Here is a 21,268-nt window from a genome sequence, read left to right as displayed (position 1 = left end):
TGTGCACGTCAAAGCCCAACCGAACCACGCTTTGGCACACCTCTTTCAACTGGGCCAGGGCCAGCCAAATAAACTGTGCCTGGGCCCAATTCAGAGCACTCACACTTGTCAAATGAACTGAGACATGGGGGTCAAATGCCTGGGCCCGGTTCAGATGACCTAGTGTGAGTGCACCCTTAGAATGTAAACTATGCTGTAACTCAATATGGGGTCAAATATGAGATTTTAAAATTGAATTGTCCATATTTATAACTACCCAGCATTTTTTAGATTGCAACTTTCACACATTTGTGTTGCTTTTTAAAGAAAAAAAAACATGATTCATTTATTATTTAACAAATCAACAGCATTACCACATTGAGTTAACTGCAAAAAGAAAATAAATGTGCTCTAAAAATAGTAGGTTGTTTTTAACCCAACCTTGGGGAAAAAAAAAAAAAAAAAAAAAAAAAAAATATATATATATATATATATATATATATATATATATATATATATATATATATATATATATATATAAATTATTTTTGTGTGTATATGATAAAAAGTATATTTGACCCAGTATTTTGTTAACCTGCCATTTTTAGTAGGTTGAATGAGCAAATAAAAATAATAAATAAATAAGTAAATAAACAAACAAGCAAACAAACAAATAAGATTTTAAAATAAAACTATTCAGCAAAAAAAAGTAAAAAAATTTTTTTCATAAAAACAAGCAAAAAAGGAGAAATTCACTTCTTTTTGACTTTATATTTATACATTTATTTATTTTTTTCAGAAAATCAAAGTCAACATTTATAATTTAAGGTACATTTCTTTTGGTATGTATATAAAATATGATACAAAATATGATATTGGAACCAACATTTGGTTAATAAACCTGCCATTTTAGTAGGCTAAGTAAATAAATAAATAAATAAATATTTAAATTTCAGGAAAAAACAAATCAAAATTAAGGTTTTCACAAAAACAATCAAAGTAATCTATCCCTGGGGAAAGAAAAATTGACTTGTTTTTGATTATTGTGATTTTGTAAGAAAGAAATTCACTTAATTTTACTTATTTATGCATTTGTTTAAAAAAAAAATCACAAAAAACAAGTAAGAAATTAAGTTTTTTTTATTAAAACGAGCAAATAAATCTACCATTATAGTGAAAAAAAATTAAATAAACTTGAAAATTCAAATTCAAGAAATTCACTTCATTTTGAGTTTTATTCTTATATTTATTTATTTTTTTTCAGGTATAGAAAATAGCTGTAACCCGACATTGGGCCAAAAATTATAATTTAAAGTACATATATAAATAAAATATGATAATAAATATGACATTTGAACCAACATTTGGTTACAAACCTGTCATTTTGAATGGCTAAGTGAATAAAAATAATAGTAAACAAACAAACAAACAAACAATTAAAACTAAATGTTAGAAAAAAACAAGTAAAATAATCTACCACTCGGGGAAGAAAAAATACTTGATTTAGATTGTGATTATTTTAAAGAGAAATTCACTTCATTTGACTTATTTATACATTTATTTTTTTAAAAATCAAGAAAAAAAAAACAAGTGAAAACTAAAGTTTTCATTAAAACAAGCAAAATAGTCTACCATTATGGTGAAAAACAATTAAATAATTATTTTGATTGCTTCATATTACATTTAAATAGCTTATTTCATTTTGACTTTCCTGAAAACAAAACAATATTTTCCCCTTCTCCAGAAAATGCTTCTTGATCTATGAATATTTAGAAACAAGACAAAACCTCTAAATAAAGAAATGCATTTTAGCAGTGTAATTCTCTCAGTGTTGTCTTCATAAAACCATAAAATATGCATGAAAGAATGACTCCAAACATCTGCATTTTCCAAATAAACAGCAAATGAAACGATGCAAACATAATTACAGTGTACAGATCATATATAGTGCTAGATATTTCTCAACGTGAAGCTCCTCTGGAATGAACAACGCAAATAAACACGTGGAACAAAAAGGATGCATCTATTAAGTGGCGTGGTTTATATTTATATATATATATATATATATCGTATTTCAAAAATTCTATATTGTAGAATACTTCCTTTTCATTTTACATATTACACAAAATATACACAAGCACTGTTTGGATCACAGTGGATCAGCAATGGCCTGATTATCTCAATGGCAGACGTACTGTATGCATGATAACATATGGCTTTACTAGGGCTAAATAAAGCAGTGGTTTCTGACGTACAGCTGAAGTCAGAGTTATTAGTTCAGTTGAACAGTTAGTTCAGTCATTTCTGTTCTCTTTGCCATGATGACAGCACATAATATTAGACTAGATATTCTTTAAGACACTAGTATTCAGCTTAAAGTCACATTTAAAGGCTTCACTAGGTGTTAATTAAGTAAGGTTAAATAGGCAAGTCATTGTTTGACAGAGGTTTCTTCTGTAGACGATCCAAAACAAAAGTTGCTTCAAAATATTGACCTAAAAATGGTGTTAAAAAAATTAACAACTGCTTTTATTCTAGCCGAAATAAAACAAGTAAGACTTTCTCCAGAAGAACAAATATTATAGGAAACACTGTGAGAAATTCCTGAATCTGTTTAACATCATTTGGGAAATATTTGAGAAAAGAAACTCACAGGAGGGCGAATAATTCTGACGTCAGCTGTAGACGGCCATTGCTACACATGAAGATTCACTTTGGTGGTCAAAATAGCTTCCCAAAGCCTTCACACTAATAAATAAAGTCCTCCTCGTGCTTTTAAATGTCCTTTTGCTGATTACAAAACAAGAGCACGAGAGCTGGGCACATGCAGTCAGGAGAAATGTGGCTAAAAGAGGACGCAGGAAGTGACCAGTGCAAGAGTTTCTCAGTTCTGGAGCCGAGGTCTGTTTAATAACATGATGGACTTTCCTTGATCCGATGCTCTGAGATTCATGTTCGATGGGAAGGGTGTTTCTGTGCTGATTTCTGCAGCATCAAACCGTCTGTCATTACGGTCAACTAGATTCTTAAAAACAAATGCTGGCTTGTTTGAACCCGGGGGTTCTCAAACTTGGTCCTGGAGGGCCGGTGTCCAGCAGAGATTAGCTCCGATCCCAATCAGACACACCTGGGCTGGCTAATCAAGCTCTTACTAGGCTTTCTAGAAACATCCGTGCCGGTGTGATGAGGCAAGTTGGAGCTAAATTCTGCAAGACCGAGTTTAAGAACCCGTTTTGACCCAATGGAAGGTCAAATATAGACAAGCTCAATTCAATTCTAATGACACTTTTTAACCCAAAGATTGGGTTTGTCTATGTTTGACCAAAGATTGGGTTACGACAACCCAGCCATTCGAGAATCAAGAAATCATAATTCACACCTCCTACACTACAGCAAATGATGAAAAAGCAGTTGGGTTTGACCATATTTGACCCAATATTGGGTTGATACAAATCAACAATTTTAAAGTGTAAAATATGCTGGAACCCAACATTGGGTCAAATATGGACAAGTCCAACAATTTGTTTTAAAAGAGTAAATAAATGTAATTGAAAGAATGAACCCATTGTTGGGTTTGACCCAACCTTGGATTTTAACAACCCAGCATTTTTATATTGAAAGTTGTCGCAATAAAAACTAAGTATACTAAAGAAAAACTAAAGATGGCGGATTGCTTTAACACAATGTTTGGTCAAAAATTGATCATTTAAGTTATGTATTAACCCATCTGTTTGATTTGTGCATATTTGACCCAACATTGGGTTAAAACAACCCTGCAGCTTCTAGAATCATTCAATCTAAATTCACACACCCTACACTACACTAAATGATCTTTAAAAAGCAGTTGGGTTTGTCCATATTTGACCCAATATTGGGTTAATAAAAACCAACAATTTTAAAGTGTAAAATATGCTGTAACCCAACATTGGGTCAAATATGGACAAGTCCAACAATTTGTTTTAAAAGAGTAAATAAATGTAATTGAAGGATGAACCCATTGTTGGGTTTGTAGATATTTGACCCAACCTTGGATTGTAACAACCCAGCATTTTTATATCGCAACTTGTCGCAATAAAAACTAAATGTGCTCTAAAGATGGCGGGTTGTTTTAACACAATGTTTGGTCAAAAATGTATCATTTAAATGATGTATTAACCCATCTGTTTGATTTGTGCATATTTGACCCAACATTGGGTTAATACAAACCAACAATTTTCAACTGTAAAATATGCCATAACCCAACAGTGGGTCAACTATGGACAAATCCAACTGTTTGGTTAAAAAGTGTAATTAAATTTTTTGGTTCATTGATATTTGACCCAACATTGGATCGTGACAACCCAGCATCTCTATATTGCAACTTATTGCAAAAAATAAATAAATAAATAAATAAATAAATAAAATGTGCTCTAAATGTTGTGGGTTGTTTAAACCTAATGTTTGGTCAAAAATGGATCAACTAAACTGTCTTATTCTGTTCTAGAAGTCTATTGATTATCATATTATATTTGACCCAACATTGTGTTAATACAACCCAGTCATTGTTTGAATCAAGAAATCTAAATTCACACACCCTACACTACACTAAATGATCTTTAAATAGCAGTTGGGTTTGTCCATATTTGGTTAATACAAACCAACAATTTTAAAGTAACATGACGTTTTAACCCAACTGTTTAGTTTGTCCATATTTGACCCAACATTGTGTTGAAACAACCTGCCATTTGTAGAATCAAGAAATCTAAATTCACACTTCATTAAATGGTTGAAAAAAGCAGTTGTGTTTGTCCATTTGACCCAACATTGGGTTAATACAAACCAACAATTTTCACGTGTAAAATATGCCATAACCCAACAGTGGGTCAACTATGGACAAATCCAACTGTTTGGTTAAAAAGTGTAATTAAAATTGTTTTGGTTTGTCATTATTTAACCCAACGTTGGATGTGACAACCCAGCATCTCTATATTGCAACCTATTGCAAAAAAATATATAATAAAATAAATAAATTAAAAGTGCTCTAAATGTTGTGGGTTGTTTAAACCTAATGTTTGGTCAAAAATGAATCATTTGCATTACATGTTTTAACCCAACTGTTTGGTTGGTCCATATTTGACCCAACGTTGGGTTAAAAAAAAACTTCCATTTTTTTATTAAGTAAATAAATTAATAAGTAAATAAATACATTTCTAACTAATTTTCTTTGTGTTCTTGTCTTGTTTTGTCAGTACTATTATCTAAAACGTCTCAAGCCGAGATAACTGAGCGAGTAATAAATACATAAATTTATTAATTAGTAGTAGAAACAGTAAATAAAGTAACTTGGTGTGAGAAATTTGATCTTGGCTTAACCTAATTAAATGATCCATTTATTTGCACACTTTTGTTATTGTGTGCATCAGTGCACTAAAACACCTTTCATTTTGACGAAGATTGTACTGGAAATTAATGCAAGTAAATAAATAAAAGTCTGCTAATGGCGTCAGAAAATTGAGTCTCAATTTGACTTTACTCTTCAGAGCCCATACTTCTATTGTTTAGTGCATACAGCACAACGAAAACATCTTAACTTAAAAACTGTAAGATAAACGTCTTGCACCAGAACACAAATGCATAATAATTAAGCCAGTTTTGCTTAAAACACAACAAAATGAGGTCAGAAAAATGAGCGACTTCCTTTTAAATTGCAGTCATTACTCAGACCTCCTACATTTTAAGCTATGAACGCGATCAATTTTGATGCATTTCAATATGTACGCACGCTTTAAAAACAAGCGCAGCAGCTTCAGCATGTGTGAACTGATTTCTCACGTTGACTTCTGTAAATGACAGACTAGTAATCAGCCTCTCATCGCACCACCGCTTGGATGATTACGGCCATCTCGTTTCCATAGAAAGTGTGTATGCTCCCTGAGCCCATAGTGGTCTTATTTAATATTCCCTTTCCACCTCCCTGAGGCAACCACAGCGGGTGGACTGAGGCCGAGTGCACCAACAAACAGGGAAGCATTCGGGACGTCCCATCACCTCTGGCTTGGCACAAAACAAGCTGTGCTCTGGATGAAGAAGAAGATGGGCATTCGGTGAGAGCAAATCCACGTTTATCTCCATCCGCAGCATCGCTACACTGAGGGAGGAAAGAGAGAGAGAGACATTTTGTAAAAGATTGCACACAATTCCTTCATGTTGTGCCAACAAAAATTAATAAACCCTTGTGTGCTGTTCAGATTGACTCCCCCTTTGGTTATGTTGGGGGCTGTTTTTGCCCCATTGACTTTCATTTTAATCACATTTATTGATTGCAAAGCCATGACAGCATATAATCATGCATTCTTGATTGTTGCTGGTTTTCCTAGTTAGTAAGAGGGACAATTAGTCATTTAAACTGTTGATCATCAGTTGTCAGCGTTAACCCTTTAGATCAGCCCATGCTGAAGAGTTTCTGTCTTTTATATGGAGTTCAGTATAGTAAGGCCCCGTTTACACTGTGTTTTCGTTTTAAAATGCATAAGTTTTGCTAAGGCTATCCGTCCACACTACGCCGGAGTTTCCAAAAGCCAAAAGCAGAGCATTTGTAAACGCTGAAGAGGCTGTTTTTATTCTGAAACGCTGCTGCTCTGTCTCAGTGTGGATGGGGGAAAACGGAGACATCTGAAAACGGAGGCGGGGCTGCTGACATTCGCCTCTCTGATTGGGGCTTTCCTTAAAGGGTCACGAAACACCAAAACACATGTGTTGAGCTGTTGACAGTGGTATATGTGTCCCACACTGCTAAAAACACTATTAGGACACCTATATCTCACTAAAAAGTGTAAATTGGTTGTTTTTGTGTTATTTCAAGCAAATTCGTACTTCCTGTTTGAAACTAATTTTTGAAGCTGCGTCACGGTCATGACATAATAGCGTGTATTCCAGCGTGCAGACTGGGCGTCTGTGCCAGAGTGTGTCTTATTACGTCTTACAGTGTGCTGCATTAATGCATGAGTAAGGCTTGGTTCAAACCAATCAGCTCACTCTATTGTGCAACTTCATTAATATTCATTACTGTCACAGTGTTTAGACGACAGAGACGCCACGTTGTGTTGGCAAAACAAGCGTGAAGTGTTGCTTTAATAGTTTGCTGCAGTGAAGTTTTGTTTTCATTTTCTCTCTGTGAGAGCTCAGCTGGAGTCACGTGTGGATTAACAGTGTACGCGACGCTCGATAACAATAACTTACGTGTCTAAGGAGGGTTATTGTTTACCCGAGAGCTGTTCTCATCTGCAAACGCTGAGATCCGGATTCGCTTGTAGTCTCCTCTTCATAAAGACGCGGCTCTAGTTGCTGGTGATTGTCCTGTCTCTACAGATTTGGTAAGTGAGCGACCAGTGCTCTTTGTTTATTCAGTTTTTTCGTATCAAACTAAGTTAACTATTGCACCGAGTGTAAACATGTTAGCACCACAACCAAACTTTAACCTCGTGTAGGATTTTCACCGCATTTAGTGACCGGAATAACACACGCGGCTTTCTGACGCTACCTGCCGAGTGCATCTAAGTTTCCGGAAAATGGAGAGGTTTTTTTTTCTCTCATTCGCCGTGCGGTATCAAACATTGCATGAAAAATACAAGCTTACAGCAGCTCCTCGAATCAAATATCTCATTTGTCGCGAGGGGCATGAATGAATTCCCTGAATAAAAGGAGCCAAACTGCAGTTAAAGTCCACCATTTAATAATTTGGCAAATAATTCGACTACAGATGTCCATGTAGGTTAAACACCATCACTTTCTACTGTGTGTGTTTGTGTGTGTGTGTGTGTGTGTGTGTGTGTGTGTGTGTGTGTGTGTATTTTGACTGAAACTCGCGCGTGCCCAAATAGACACTCCCACAGCATCCCACTTTTCTTCCTCCGAAACTCCGCCCTAAACAGAGCTGGACACGCCCACTTTTCTGACTTTTTCCAAAGTAGAGGTGTGAAAACACCCTGCTGAAACGAGGGGGTTTCATGGCCCTTTAATATAAAGTAGCCTACACACACAGTTCAGTCTTGCATCCTCTCCTTGTAAGTTCAGACTTCGCAAGTTTGATAAGGAAAACAAACTCCCGAGGACACGTCGGTAAATCTTCAACGGGAACAGTGTACTGTATAACCTCATTCACATCATCCTGGCTACATTGTTTCACTTTCTCAACAATAAAATGAAAACATGATATAAATAACTGCCTGTTTTCATTTGATATTAACAACTTAGATGGCAGAAATGTTGAGGCGTTGTGCTGCATATACGAGCGTCATCTTCACTGTGTGGATATTCACAACAAAACAGAGCCTATAACAACACTGCCTCCTTTCATTTTCATTGAAAATACAAAACACACCCTCTTTTTCTGGATATCAATGTTAATAAACATTAATGGCCATTATAAAAGTATAACATACAATAAGTTTATACAATAGAGGAAATAAAGGCAAGCGATCAGTCAATATACAGAGTGCGGTTTATTTATAAACTAATTTCGAGAGGATCACGTGCTTATAATCAACACGGCTGGTTTCTTATTAGCTCCGTAATCAGCCCTGATTAGAAATTTGCGTTAACGAGCAGTTGGACAGTACCTAATAAAGTGGCCGGTGAGTGTTTTTATCCAATATCTGCAACGAAAATAAACAAAGTAGCAATCTAACAACGAACACATTTTGAATACTACAGAATCAAAAATGTAACAAATACATAATGAAAAACCTCTGAATGTGCGGATCGATTCTGGCACGTGCACAGCCAGAAACTACACTTTTTTTGCAACGTAACTGATGATCAACAATACAAATTACAAATCGTCATTTTTCCCAACGGGCATCAATCAAGAATGCATGATTATATGCCGTCATGGCTTTGCATTTAAAAAATGTGATATGGTGAGGCAGTGGTGCAGTAGGTAGTGCTGTCGCCTCACAGCGAGAAGGTCGCTGGGTCGAACCTCGTCTCAGTTGGTGTTTCTGTGTGGAGTTTGCATGTTCTCCCTGCGTTTGCGTGGGTTTCCTCTCCGGGTGCTCCGGTTTCCCCCACAGCCCAAAGACATGTGGTACAGGTGAATTGGGTAGGCTAAATTGTCCGTAGTGTGTGTGAATGTGTGTGTGTGGATGTTTCCCAGAGATGGGTTGCGGCTGGAAGGGCATCCGCTGCGTAAAAACTTGCTGGATAAGTTGGCGGTTCATTCCGCTGTGGCGACCCCGGATTAATAAAGGGACTAAGCCGACAAGAAAATGAATGAATGAATGAATAAGGATGTGATTATAATGGAAGTCAAAGGGGAAAAACAGCCACCAACATAAGCAAAGCGTAGTCAATTTGCTCAGAGTGTATTGTTTAGTTTTTTTTTTTTTTTTTATTCCAAAGCATTTTTCCAAAATATGTTTCAAAATAAGATTTATCACCAAAAAGCATTTCATTTGCTGAAACAAAGAGAAAGTTGTGGCTAAATCAAGGTTTAAAATCAACCCAGAGTGGATGAAAACCACCCAGCAGCACACAAGGGTTAAGAGCATTAAACATAAAACCAGGGGCGGACTGGCCATCTGGCAATTCTGGCTAATGCCAGAAGGGCCGGACCATTTTTTAAATGTGGACCGGTCAGTTTTTTTTTATTTTATTTTTTTTAATCTGTATTGTTTTTAGATGTGGTCAGCTTTTATCTCTTGCTAAATTGGATATTATGATGATGAGGATAATAATAATGATAATAATAATAATAATAATAATAATAATAATAAAGGTTAGGCATTTGGCCCAATTGCCAATGGCTGCTTGGTTTCTTGCAGCCAGAGACTGTACATTACAGTAGGTCATCATAACAATTAATATTTATTCATTAGGTCACCTATAATTGTTTAATAAGCACATATTTATTCTAAACAAGAATGAGGCAAAGCCTAGCATAAGGAGTGATTCAAATAATGATGACACAGTGAGAGAGTTAAAAAAGATGAGAAGATATAGAATCAGATAGACAATGTGTACAATGTCAACTAAACAAGGAGAAGACAGCATATAGACAGTGGCAATAAAGAACACCACTGCAGAAAAGACATATATAGTTATTTGTGAATAAAATTATGCTGAAGTGTTGCTAGTGCTGCATGTCCATTTGTGTGGAAAGGTGTGTTCACATTCACAGGTTACTCCTATTATAAGTAATGGCAGACAAACGGTATAAACAGACAGCACATGGACTTTACAAGATTCACAGATTATTTTGTTATTAAGTGTTTACTGTTTGCATACATTTGTTATAAACGAGTTGCTTTTGTTTCAGTCACATGCATCTAATGTTTAAATATCTATAACACATGGTACTGCTCATATTATTTCACCATCTGTACACCATATAAGTAGTGAATGTGTGGGTCCGTGGGTGGGGCTGTGTCGGTGTGGTAGTGGGCTGGTGTGGCTACATTGCCAGGGCTGAATTTTTGTCCCAGTCCGCCCCTGCATAAAACTATTCAACTGTCCCAAAGACAACTCAAAATCTGTGTTGATTCAGCTCTTTTTAAATCAGTAGCTTGAACAAACAGCAAAACTCATTTTTTTGAGAGAGGGATGAGTTCGCTGGCAGGTTTTACATCTGCTAATCTGACGCTTGTGGATGTGCTTATCCTGATTCAGCATGATAAGGTAATGACTGAGAGCACTGACGTCAGCGAGAGAGTCAGCACTGGGATTAATGCTCTGAATCAGGAAAATATGACTACGCCAAAAGACTTTTAACCCCTTACACATTTTAAACATAGATATGAAAATGTGGCATCACTCGAGTTCATAAGACTGTTATTAAACCTTTATGATCATGACATATCATGAATGTGAATGAGACGTTATGCATGCTTACCACAATTGTAATTAAGTGTAAATAAGTGTAATTATGGCAACTTGACATAAACAATTACATCACAAGCTTATTTTGCTTTTGTAATGACAACATGACAATATCAAGACCACAAAACCTGTCATAAATCTGCCATGAACATACTTGTCAGGAAGCCATTTTATCATTTAATGTCATTAACATTTTTTTTTTACCTCAACCACAGAGGAACAAGCTGAATTTGTCTTTAAAACGTGATTAAATATTAATGATGCTCTTAATTATTTGACGCTTTTAATGAGACATTTCATGACAAATACAGTTCCACTAAAAACATAATCAGAAAAATATTTATAATGCCTCTCGACAGTCATGTTCAGGGCTTTACATTAACTTTTTTAAATCGCCGGCCGCTGTGGCTAGTAATTTTTCAATGTTACTAGCCACTCTGCATTTTCACTAGCCACAATTTTGTTGGGAAAATATATTTTATATGCATACTTTTGATGTTGACATGCTAAAATTACTTGATTTAAATTTTGTGTTGTCCCAGCCTGATCTCACGAGAAAACGTAAGTATTTTACGTTTTGCCAGTGTATTGGCTAATTTGTACGAATTCGTACGAGTTCAGTCGTACGAAATGGTACGATTTTAAAAAGGAGGCGTGGCACCTAACCCCACCCCTAACCCCAACTGTCATTGGGGGATAATCAAATCGTACTAAATTGTACGAATTAGATCGTACGAATTCATGCGAATTAGCCACTAAATGAAAAAGTTACGAATTGCCGTGAGATTGTGTTGGTTGTCCACATGCGTCCTCATTCATTTCACTTTTTGTGTGTCGAGTATGAGCTTGCTCAATGATCATGAGCAAATGGGTCATGGTTTCACAGTGTTATATTGCAATTAGTTTTTATTTCACATGACTTTTTTTAGAACTCAAAATTAACAATCTACCAAATTTATCTCTATAACCACACAAAACAATAATTATTTCTTAGCCACAAATTTTTTATGTGTCAAAACAGTGTAGCTGTATACTATACTTTTCATTAAACAAAAATTTCTTAAAAAAGAAAGAGAAGCAATTTACTTTTAAAAAATAACTATTGTCATGTATCAAAAATATGCACAGTAATCTGTCGTGGCTAAAGATCTCTTGGATCAAAAATTGACTGCACATAAATGGAGAGTTCATCTCCCTTTAAGCAATGTTGTTAAAAAAATAATAAGAATTAAACAATTTTAACAAAAATAAAAGCAAAATAAAGAAAAACGTAAGCAAATGAAAGCAGGTGAAACACACCGGGTCCTATCATACACCCGGCGCAGTGTGGCGCAAGACGTGCCGCAGTAGTCTTTTGGTAGTTTCAGCTTGGCGCAAGAGTTGTTTTGAGGCGTTGCGCTACGCTGTTTAAATAGCAAATGCATTTGCGCTCATTTGTGCGCCCATAGGCGTTCTGCTCTAAAAAGGAAGGTGCTCTGAGGCGGACCGCTGGCGCGTTGCTGTTTTGAGAAACTATAATAGATTTTTCATTATACCAAAACTAACCCGGTCTAAACTCCAGCGCAGAGTTGCGCCTCGCTTACACACTGCTAAATACACACAAGAGAGCAATAGGCAAATATCTTTACATATGAAAAAATGTAAATATTGAGGATATATATAGGATATAATAAGAATAGATATAGAATATAAATATAAAGGATTAAAATATTACAAAACATATTATTTTCTAGCCTACATAAATATGAAAAATCTCTGCTTTTATGTCTTCTTCATCTCGGGAGGCTTTTTCAGTTCATTCATAACAATTTGCTTTTGTATAATGTTATTATTATTAGCAGTATTATTTATTATATCCATATTTATATTTGTTTTATTAAAAACAAGCTTAGATTTGCCCACCTGTCAGGTTCTAGACCATATGGGGCACAGCATGTGTTTTAGGATATAACTCAGGTTTTTGACCACACTTGGTCATTATTGTTCATTTATTCGTTTGCTGGAAATTAGAACTGAATTTAGAAATAGTTTTGAAACAAACATTTGCCCTTAACAAACGCAATTAATTATTTATAGACTTATTGATGTCTGTGCGTAAAGGTTTCCCTATCCAAGAGCGAAAGTGAAAGTAGATCATATTATATTATAAAATATTATTATATTATATTATATTATATTATATTATATTATATTGTTATATTATATTATTATATTATATTTTTATATTATATTATATTATATTGTTATATTATATTATTATATTATATTGTATTATTCATTTTCTTTTCAGCTTAGTTCCTTTATTGATCTGGAGTTACCACAGCGGAATGAACCGCCAACTTATCCAGCATATGTTTTATGCAGCGGATGTCTTTCCAGCTGCAACCCATCACTGGGAAACACCCATACACTCTCTTTCACACTCATACACTACGGACAATTTTAGCTGACCCACTTCATCTGTACCACATGTGTTTGGACTGCGGGCTAAACCGGAGCACTCAGAGGAAACCCACGCCAACACGGGGAGAACATGCAAACTCCACACAGAAACGCCAACTGACCCAGCTGGTACTCGAACCAGCAACCTTCTTGCTGTGAGGCTACAGTGCTAACCACTGAGCCACCGTGTCACCATCATTAATAGTATTATAGATAGTAAGTCATCAGTTCTAATAGGCATAAGTATTCACCCCCTCTAATACATAATTTCCGCCCTGAAGTGGCCTTTGTGAGCCAAGATAACTAGTTTAATAGCTTCAGTTCAGTCAAGGACTTTCAATTGATTGTAGAATATGCGAGTCAGCACAGTAAAAGACCATGAAGAGAGAAAAAATAAAAACCCTCCAAGCAGCTACACGAAAAAGTAATTGAAAAGCACCAGCAGAGGAGGATTTCCATGTCATTGAGCTTCCCTTGGAGCAGCGGATCAATCAATAATTAAGAAATGGAAAAATATGACACAGCAATAAATACACCAAGAGCAGGACGCCCTCGAAAAACAGCCGAGAGAGACCAACAGACAAATTACTGTTAGAGAGCTACTAGATAATAGTTTAATTAACTCATTTCCAGAGGTGGGTAGAAACGAATTACAATTACCTTGTTACCAGGGCTTATCATTAGCTTTTTTGACCACCAGCCACTGTGGCTAGTAATTTTCCAACATTCACTCGCCATTTTCACTAGCCACAATTTTAATGTTGGGAAAATAATTTTTCATGTGAAAACATGCAAAATATAGCAGAATACTATAGTTTTTATTTAAAAAAACATATGCACAGTCATGTGTCCTGGCTAAAGGTCCTAGATCACCAGGTAACTACACGTAAATGGGGAGTTATTCTCCCATTAAAGCAATGCTATTGTAAAAAAAGATAATCAAGCCATATTAATGCAAAAGAAAGCAGGTAAAACATACTGTGTGATAATGAAAGGATGATCACACACGCATGGTTAATGATAGACCCATAAATTATCTTTTCAAAGAATGGTTAAACTGAAAGCAACTGGTGCTGCTTACAATCAGTCAACTCTGGAACTCTTGAAAGCAGCAAGACTGTGGGTGCATGTTCCTCCCTTTTAGTTCAGTCTATTTGAAAGAGAATCGATCGCATCAGTTGTGCTTCTAGACACAGTTGCTTCACAAAAGGAATCGGGAGCGCGCACGCGTTATAAACAGTCAGCTGTTAGCGCAAGTGATTATCCTCTCATTCGGTATTCACCTGCTTTGCTCGCGCGGTTGCGAACGCAGTTATTTTTGTCAGTCGTGTTGCTTCTCGATTGTATGTGCATGCATATTGGACCATCCTTATTGTCGAACCCTGCTTTTAATAATTATTATGTGGGAAAATTATTTTCAACCAGCCAAAGTGGCTAGTGGGAGTATCTATCTTACCCGCCACCGCCGAAATCTACCCGCATTTGGCGGGTTGGCAGGTGTTAATGTAAAGCCCTGTTTGTTACATTTACTTAAGTAAAATTGTTGTGTAGCGTGTACTTTGAGTACATTTAAATATGTGTGCTTTTACTCTTAAGTAAATTATTAGAGAAAAATGATTACTCTTACGTCGCTACATTTGGCATCGTTCATCCATTACTGTCAAATGATAATAAATATGATTCACATGACCTGTTTTAAATATTGCGAGGCGCTGCAATGGAGAGGTTGTGTCGCGAGAGGTTGCTTTTAGAGATGCGTCTCCTGGTTGCATTCGGATAGAGTGTGCGCTTATGTTGGAGTGATGGCTGAAGGCGAGGAAGACGTGCGAGTACTGTGTCATGCCATGTCTCCATCTGCGGTTCTGAGAAGGACGGTCACTTTGTCTGTGCACTGAGTTTATCGGACCAGGTCACCCGCAGCCTTAAGTATTTGTTTTCACTCCAAGATGTCAAGAGAATTGTTTGATAATGCAATGTACGTCAGACTGACACCGCAACATGTAACATGTTACAGCTCCGACCGGAAAAAAACACGTAGTGGTAAGTTTCAATATTATCCCAATTTTAACCTCTTTAATGGTAACTAAAGTAATGGATAACTAAATAATGGATAACTGGTGTTTAATGGAATAACCAACGCAATCTCACGGCAATTCGTAACTTTTTGATTTAGTGGCTAATTCGGATGAATTTGTACGATTTAATTCGTACAATATAGTACGATTTGTTCATCACGCAATGATAGTTGGGGTTAGGGGTGGGGTTGGAGGCCACGCCTGCTTTTTAAAATCGTACATTTTCGTACAACTGAACTCCACTAAACTGACAAAACGTCAAATACTTACGTTTCCTCATAAGATCAGGCTGGAATAACGGATTAGCACTGCACATACAAGTCATACACACTGTTAACCATTAATTCATTCATTCATTCATTTTCTTGTCAGCTTAGTTGCTTTATTAATTTGTGGTCACCACAGGGGAATGAACCACCAACCTATCGAGCACATTTTTACACAGCGGATGCCCTTCCAGCTGCAACCCATCTCTGGGAAACTCTAACATCTAACGCTAACACTAACATTCACACACACTCATACACTACGGACAATTTAGCCTATATACCCTATTCACCTTTACCGCATGTGTTTGGACTGTGGGGGAAACCGGAGCACCCAGAGGAAACCCACGCTAACGCAGGGAGAACATGCAAACTCCACACAGAAACCCCAACTGAGCAGAGGATCGAACCAGCGACCTTCTTGCTGTGAGGCGACAGCACTACCTACTTTTTCACTCAATGAACACACATATATATATATATATATATATATATATATATATATATATATATATATATATATATATATATATATATATATATATATATATACAGTATTATTAGCCCCCCAGGGAAATTATTTTACCTAATTTCTCTTTAACAGAAGGAAGCTTTTATCAACACAACACATATATTTGCCATGATAACAGCACATAATATTTGACTACATATTTTTCGATACCCTAGTATTCGTTAGTTAGGGTAAAAGGCAAATCATTACCAATGTTTTGGTCTGTAGACAATTAAAAAATATTGCTTAAGGGGGCTAATAATAATGATTAACGATATTGATTAAGTTTTTAACATTAAAAACTGCTTTTATTTTAGCTAATATAAAACAAGAATTGCACCAGAAAAAAACTAATTATAGGAAATACTGTGAAAAATTCCTGAATCTGTTAGTCATTTGTGAAATATTTAAAAAATAAATTTACAAGAGGGCGAATAACTTTCAACTGTAAATAACTATTTACATGAGTAATTTTTTCATCATATACTGTTGTACTCACTCGAGTAACTTTTAAGATTGTTACTTTTACTTAAGTAAAAATTTCCACAAGTACTTGAACTTTTACTTGAGTATAGATTTTGGATACTCTACCCACCTCTGCTCATCTCTAATAACAGATTTCTTTTCTCTTTGTCATGATGACAGCACGTAATATTTGACTGGATATTCTGCAAGACACCAGTATTCCGCTTAAAGCGACATTTAAAGGCTTAACTAGGATAATTAGGGTAAAGTTAGGGTAATTAGTCAAGTCATGGTATAACAGTTGTTTGTTCTGGAGACAATCCAACACTAATATTGCCTTAAGGGGGCTAATAATATTGACCTTAAAATAGGTTTAAAACAATTAAAAACTGCTTTTATTCTGGTCGAAATAAAACAAGACTTTCTCCAGAAGAAAAAAATATTATAGTATAGGAAATACTGTGAAACATTTCTGAATCTGTTCAACATCATTTAGGAAATATTTGAAAAAGATAAGAAAATTCACAAGAGGGTGAATAATTTTGACTTCAATTGTACATCATAAGAAATACATCATCTCTACTGTCTGAACGATCTTTTATAAAAAAAAAAAAAACTTTTTTTATTTAAATGACTGTATTCTCTCATTTAAGTCTCTGTCGCTTAAGCAACCAAATTTAACCCACAGGCAACAAAATGAGTAAGAAACAGACGTCTCTGGAAAGTTTTTTGCTAAAGGCAAAAAGCCCAGTGGCGGACACATAAACTTAGCGACCTTCTTCCTGTAAGGCAATTGTGTTACCCACTGCACCACCGTGACACCCGAGAAATATTTGAAAACAACAAATTACTGTACAGTATGTGCAGAAGTGTTTACGAGTCCAGACCTTGATTCAATATGATGCTACATTCCATGGTCTTCATGCAACCCGACCGGGCCTGAGCTTTTCTATAAAAATAAACTGGGCGAAAAACATCTGTGACCAGATGGGAGTTAATGGAACTGCCACCAAAGGGGAATTTTAGTAATTACTGACATATGCTGGGGGGTGAATACTTATGCAATTGATTTTCTTTAACATGCAAACCATGACTGGTATGAAAATACCAGACAGTGTCCAGATGTGTTCAGTTAATTTTAAACTATATCACACGGACTAATTGCTGGAACTGCTGCCAATTATGAATCTACTGAGTGATGGGGGTGAACACTTATGCAAATTATTGTTTAATAGATGTAATATCTCATACATAAAAATGAGGATTCACATGCAGATCAGTGTAAAATAAATCCCCACATCTGCCTTGGATTTGTCAATGTGTATTCAATACTTTATGAATAATTGCTCAACAAGTGCAACGAAAAACAAAGTTGAACTCAAATTTAAGGATTGTTTAGAGCAGGGGTCATCAATCTCGGTCCTGGAGGGCCGGTGTCCCTGCAGGGTTTAGCTCCAACTTGCCTAAACACACCTGCCTGATTGTTTCAAGTATACCTAGTAAGAGCTTGATTAGCTTGTTCAGGTGTTTTTGATTAGGGTTGGAGCTAAAATCTGCAGGACACCGGCCCTCCAGGAACAAGTTTGGTGACCACTGGTTTAGAGGATCGGTGGAAATTAAACCCAAAATAAATACCTGTGATACCATGTTTAAGAAAAAGAAGATGGCAATACTTTTAGGTAATATCTGAGAAGCTTACATGTAGTTTCCCCAACTTGATGTTGGGCAATCAGACAAATCAAGTAAGCTTCTGTTCAAGTCATGACTTAAATCAAGAGCTACAAACACCCTCAAACGTGCACATTAGAAACTCTTTTTCAAGCATTATATTAGAAGCTAATTTAGGACTGCTAAGGTCTCTACAATTATGACACAAAGATGAACAGAAAGTTAATTTTGACATAAGAATAATGAAATCTTGCCTTAAATTTTCCAAAACACAAGCGGTCTAACAAATTGCTGAAATGCAACAAGTAGAGAACAGTGCTTACAACCCCAAGGCCATGGGTTATCCATGCAAAGCAATGACTGATGTGTGCACTCTGGATAATGCATCCTCTAAATGCATGCATGTAAATGTAAGTGCAAGCCTGCAGTACCTGTAGTTTCTCTGATCTTGGGCAACCTTTGGCTTCCCTCTCGACCTGACTCTGCGCCAGCCTGTCCGTGGTGCTTCCGCAAAAACGTTCCATCTACATTCTGATTTGTATATCCAAGACCTTTCATAGAGGACTCGGTATGCAGATGGACACTATCTACTGTGCACAGAGGAGAGTCCATTGGTGTAACGCAGCTACTGCTTCCCGTACTGCAGCCGGCATCAATGGACGAACACTGGGAACTCTGGAGGGAATGAACACCCTCGCTCTGTAAAGACGACATCCTTTTGGACAAGTGGTACTCGTACAAACGGGTCACTTCTTGTTCAGATGAAGCTCCCTTGCTTTGTTGGTGTTCACTCCGGGCTCGCTCAACCAGATACTGCTCTTTGGCGGGGGAACTTGCATTCAAGTCTATCGAGTCCTCCAAACTGACCTTTTGAGCAACCCTGTCTGCATGTAATGGAGCGCTGTCTCCAGCCACCTCAGAGTAAATGTGCTCTTCAGATTTATTATTCAGAATCATATGCAATCTTTGATTGCTTCCCTGAAAGGCATAAGACATACTTTCCATGTCAAAGGGTGCCGAACACTGGGAATCCCGCCCATTGAAGTTGCTGTACATCCCAACCAGATCTTCAGATTCTGCAATATTCAACTGTCGGGCTGCTGCTTCTGCACTGGATTTCATCCCGCTGTCCTGCTCCTCAACCTTCCCCTGTGCCATTCCCCTCATCACATCCCTGTGCATTTTGCTAAAGTACTCCGTCAATGACTTGGTCTCCATTGTTTCCGGTTCCATCTCAAAGTGGTCAGAGCGGAGATTGGCGACCGCAGAGGACTGGGGATCATCTAGAGATGGTGCCAAGCGGAATTCAGTCTCCTCCTCAGCTAGAGTTTGGTACCCCTCTGCTGTGGCTACAAACATTTTCAGAGAGTTTTCGGAGAGTTTCTGAGCTGCGGCCAGCTCTGAACTCTCCGTCATTTCAGATGAATTTGTCTCATTCCCAGAATCAGAAGAGGACTCGGGGCTAAAGGACCGAGATATTTCTACACCTGTGTGCCACAAAGAGACAAACATTTTAGCCATCACACTATACACGCACATGTACTTTAAAATAGTTTATTTGTACAAAAACATCGAAGGCTATGAAATGCAACAAATAAGAACATAAATAATGAAATACATGAACCAAAAAAAATGAACCACAAATTATAGTGAGCATACATTTACATTACTAACAAAAAAAGCAACACACACAATACACGGGGGCTTGCATTGAAGACAGTGAATGAAATACGGAGAAACCAAACTGAAGCAAAAAATGAAAGAATGGCTGGAAGGTTGTACAACGTCAATGAATAAACGTTACAATAGTGTAAGAACCTGAACTATTGTCTGATTGTGGATGAGACTGATCCTCTGAGGCCGCCAGGGCCTCTAGTGCTTGAAGTGTTGAGACAACGGCATCATTAAACACTTCCTCGCTCCCACCAGCAACCTGCGTCGGCACGGAATCGATCAGCGACACAGGGATGTCGTTTTTTGACATTTTTCTATCATGGTGGTCATCTTCATCCGAGCTATCTCTGAATCCTGGTGGTGGAGCGGCAATTGCCAAATTTAGTGACTCCAACAGATCGTCACTGTCCTCCTCGTAGTCCCCTTCAGGCGGTGGTGGCAGCGAAGTAAGGTCAATAATATCATCACTTGATTCTGAAAGTGACAACAGAGAGTTCGCTTTGTCCTTCATCTCCCCCATCATCATCATCATGTCCTCCTCACAACTAATGTCATCATCTTCTTCTGCATCATCTGTAGTTTCGGCGTAGCAGATATCATGCAGCAGAGGCTCCTCGATGCCCTCGGTCGTACCGAAGATCTTGGCGTCCCCGTATACCATATGGGTACCATATTGGAAACCGTCAACCTCCAATGACGCTTCCAGAGGTTTGTAGTCCTTCTGTTGTGCATACAAATACCGATGCTCCTCCAGGACCTCTGGGATGTCTTCCATCAGTCTGTGGTATCCCAGATTTTGGGGGTTCACCGAGTCCAGCGGAGGATCGCCAAATATGAACGACACCTTGGCGCTTCTGGGCGATTCTTGAGGTTTGCCTTTTGGGATGTTGAAGTAGGGCTGAGCATGCATGTGGCTTCCTCTGCTCTGCCTTTCAGCTTTCTCGTCCCCGTGCATATGATGCGCCTGGTGAATTTCACTGGGGGAAATGTCACACTCTCTTCGGCCACAGACGGCGTATTCAGGATGAGGCTCATTGCATCCACCACAGGTACCGTAATTCCAGTCGATTGCCTGGTAGTTGTGCTTGATCCTCGTGTCGTGTCCTTAGACATAAACAAAGAAAGGACAGCAGTGTCAATGTGATGCTGAAGTGATTACATCAAATATTAGGTAAAATGTTTATAATTTAAATCCTTGTGTTTTCATGTTGTAGGTTGAAGGAAATAGCCCAAAAAAATAGGTGAGGGTGAATACTTATGCAAATGATTTGCCTAGATTTATTATATTAATAGTGAACTACAGCAACACTGTAGACTGGAAATGCTGCGAAAGG

The 21,268-nt window shown here is 37.1% G+C and overlaps 1 protein-coding gene across 14 annotated transcripts in view; it reads right to left on the bottom strand.

Moving 5' to 3' along the window:
• Window positions 1-21,268, bottom strand: part of frmpd4 (FERM and PDZ domain containing 4) — a 225,480-nt gene that overhangs the window by 15,315 nt on the left and 188,897 nt on the right. For 7 of the 14 annotated variants that reach the window (XM_073913328.1, XM_073913330.1, XM_073913325.1 and 4 more), the window contains 3 exons: window positions 20,079-21,038; window positions 18,692-19,747; window positions 5,235-6,106 (listed from right to left, as the gene is read on the bottom strand). In XM_073913328.1, coding sequence (XP_073769429.1) covers window positions 6,102-6,106; window positions 18,692-19,747; window positions 20,079-21,038 — 2,021 coding nt within the window. In that variant the 3' untranslated portion in view covers window positions 5,235-6,101. Of the gene's footprint in view, window positions 1-5,234; window positions 6,107-7,676; window positions 8,613-18,691; window positions 19,748-19,800; window positions 21,039-21,268 lie in introns of those variants that run through there. The other 7 variants (XM_073913338.1, XM_073913337.1, XM_021479059.3 and 4 more) reach the window with 4 other exon arrangements.

The sequence above is a fragment of the Danio rerio genome, chromosome 9 (genome assembly GCF_049306965.1).
Source record: "Danio rerio strain Tuebingen ecotype United States chromosome 9, GRCz12tu, whole genome shotgun sequence".
NCBI lineage: Eukaryota > Metazoa > Chordata > Actinopteri > Cypriniformes > Danionidae > Danio > Danio rerio.
The sequence above is the reverse complement of the archived record's forward strand: the minus strand, read 5'-3'. Positions and strand labels throughout refer to the sequence as shown.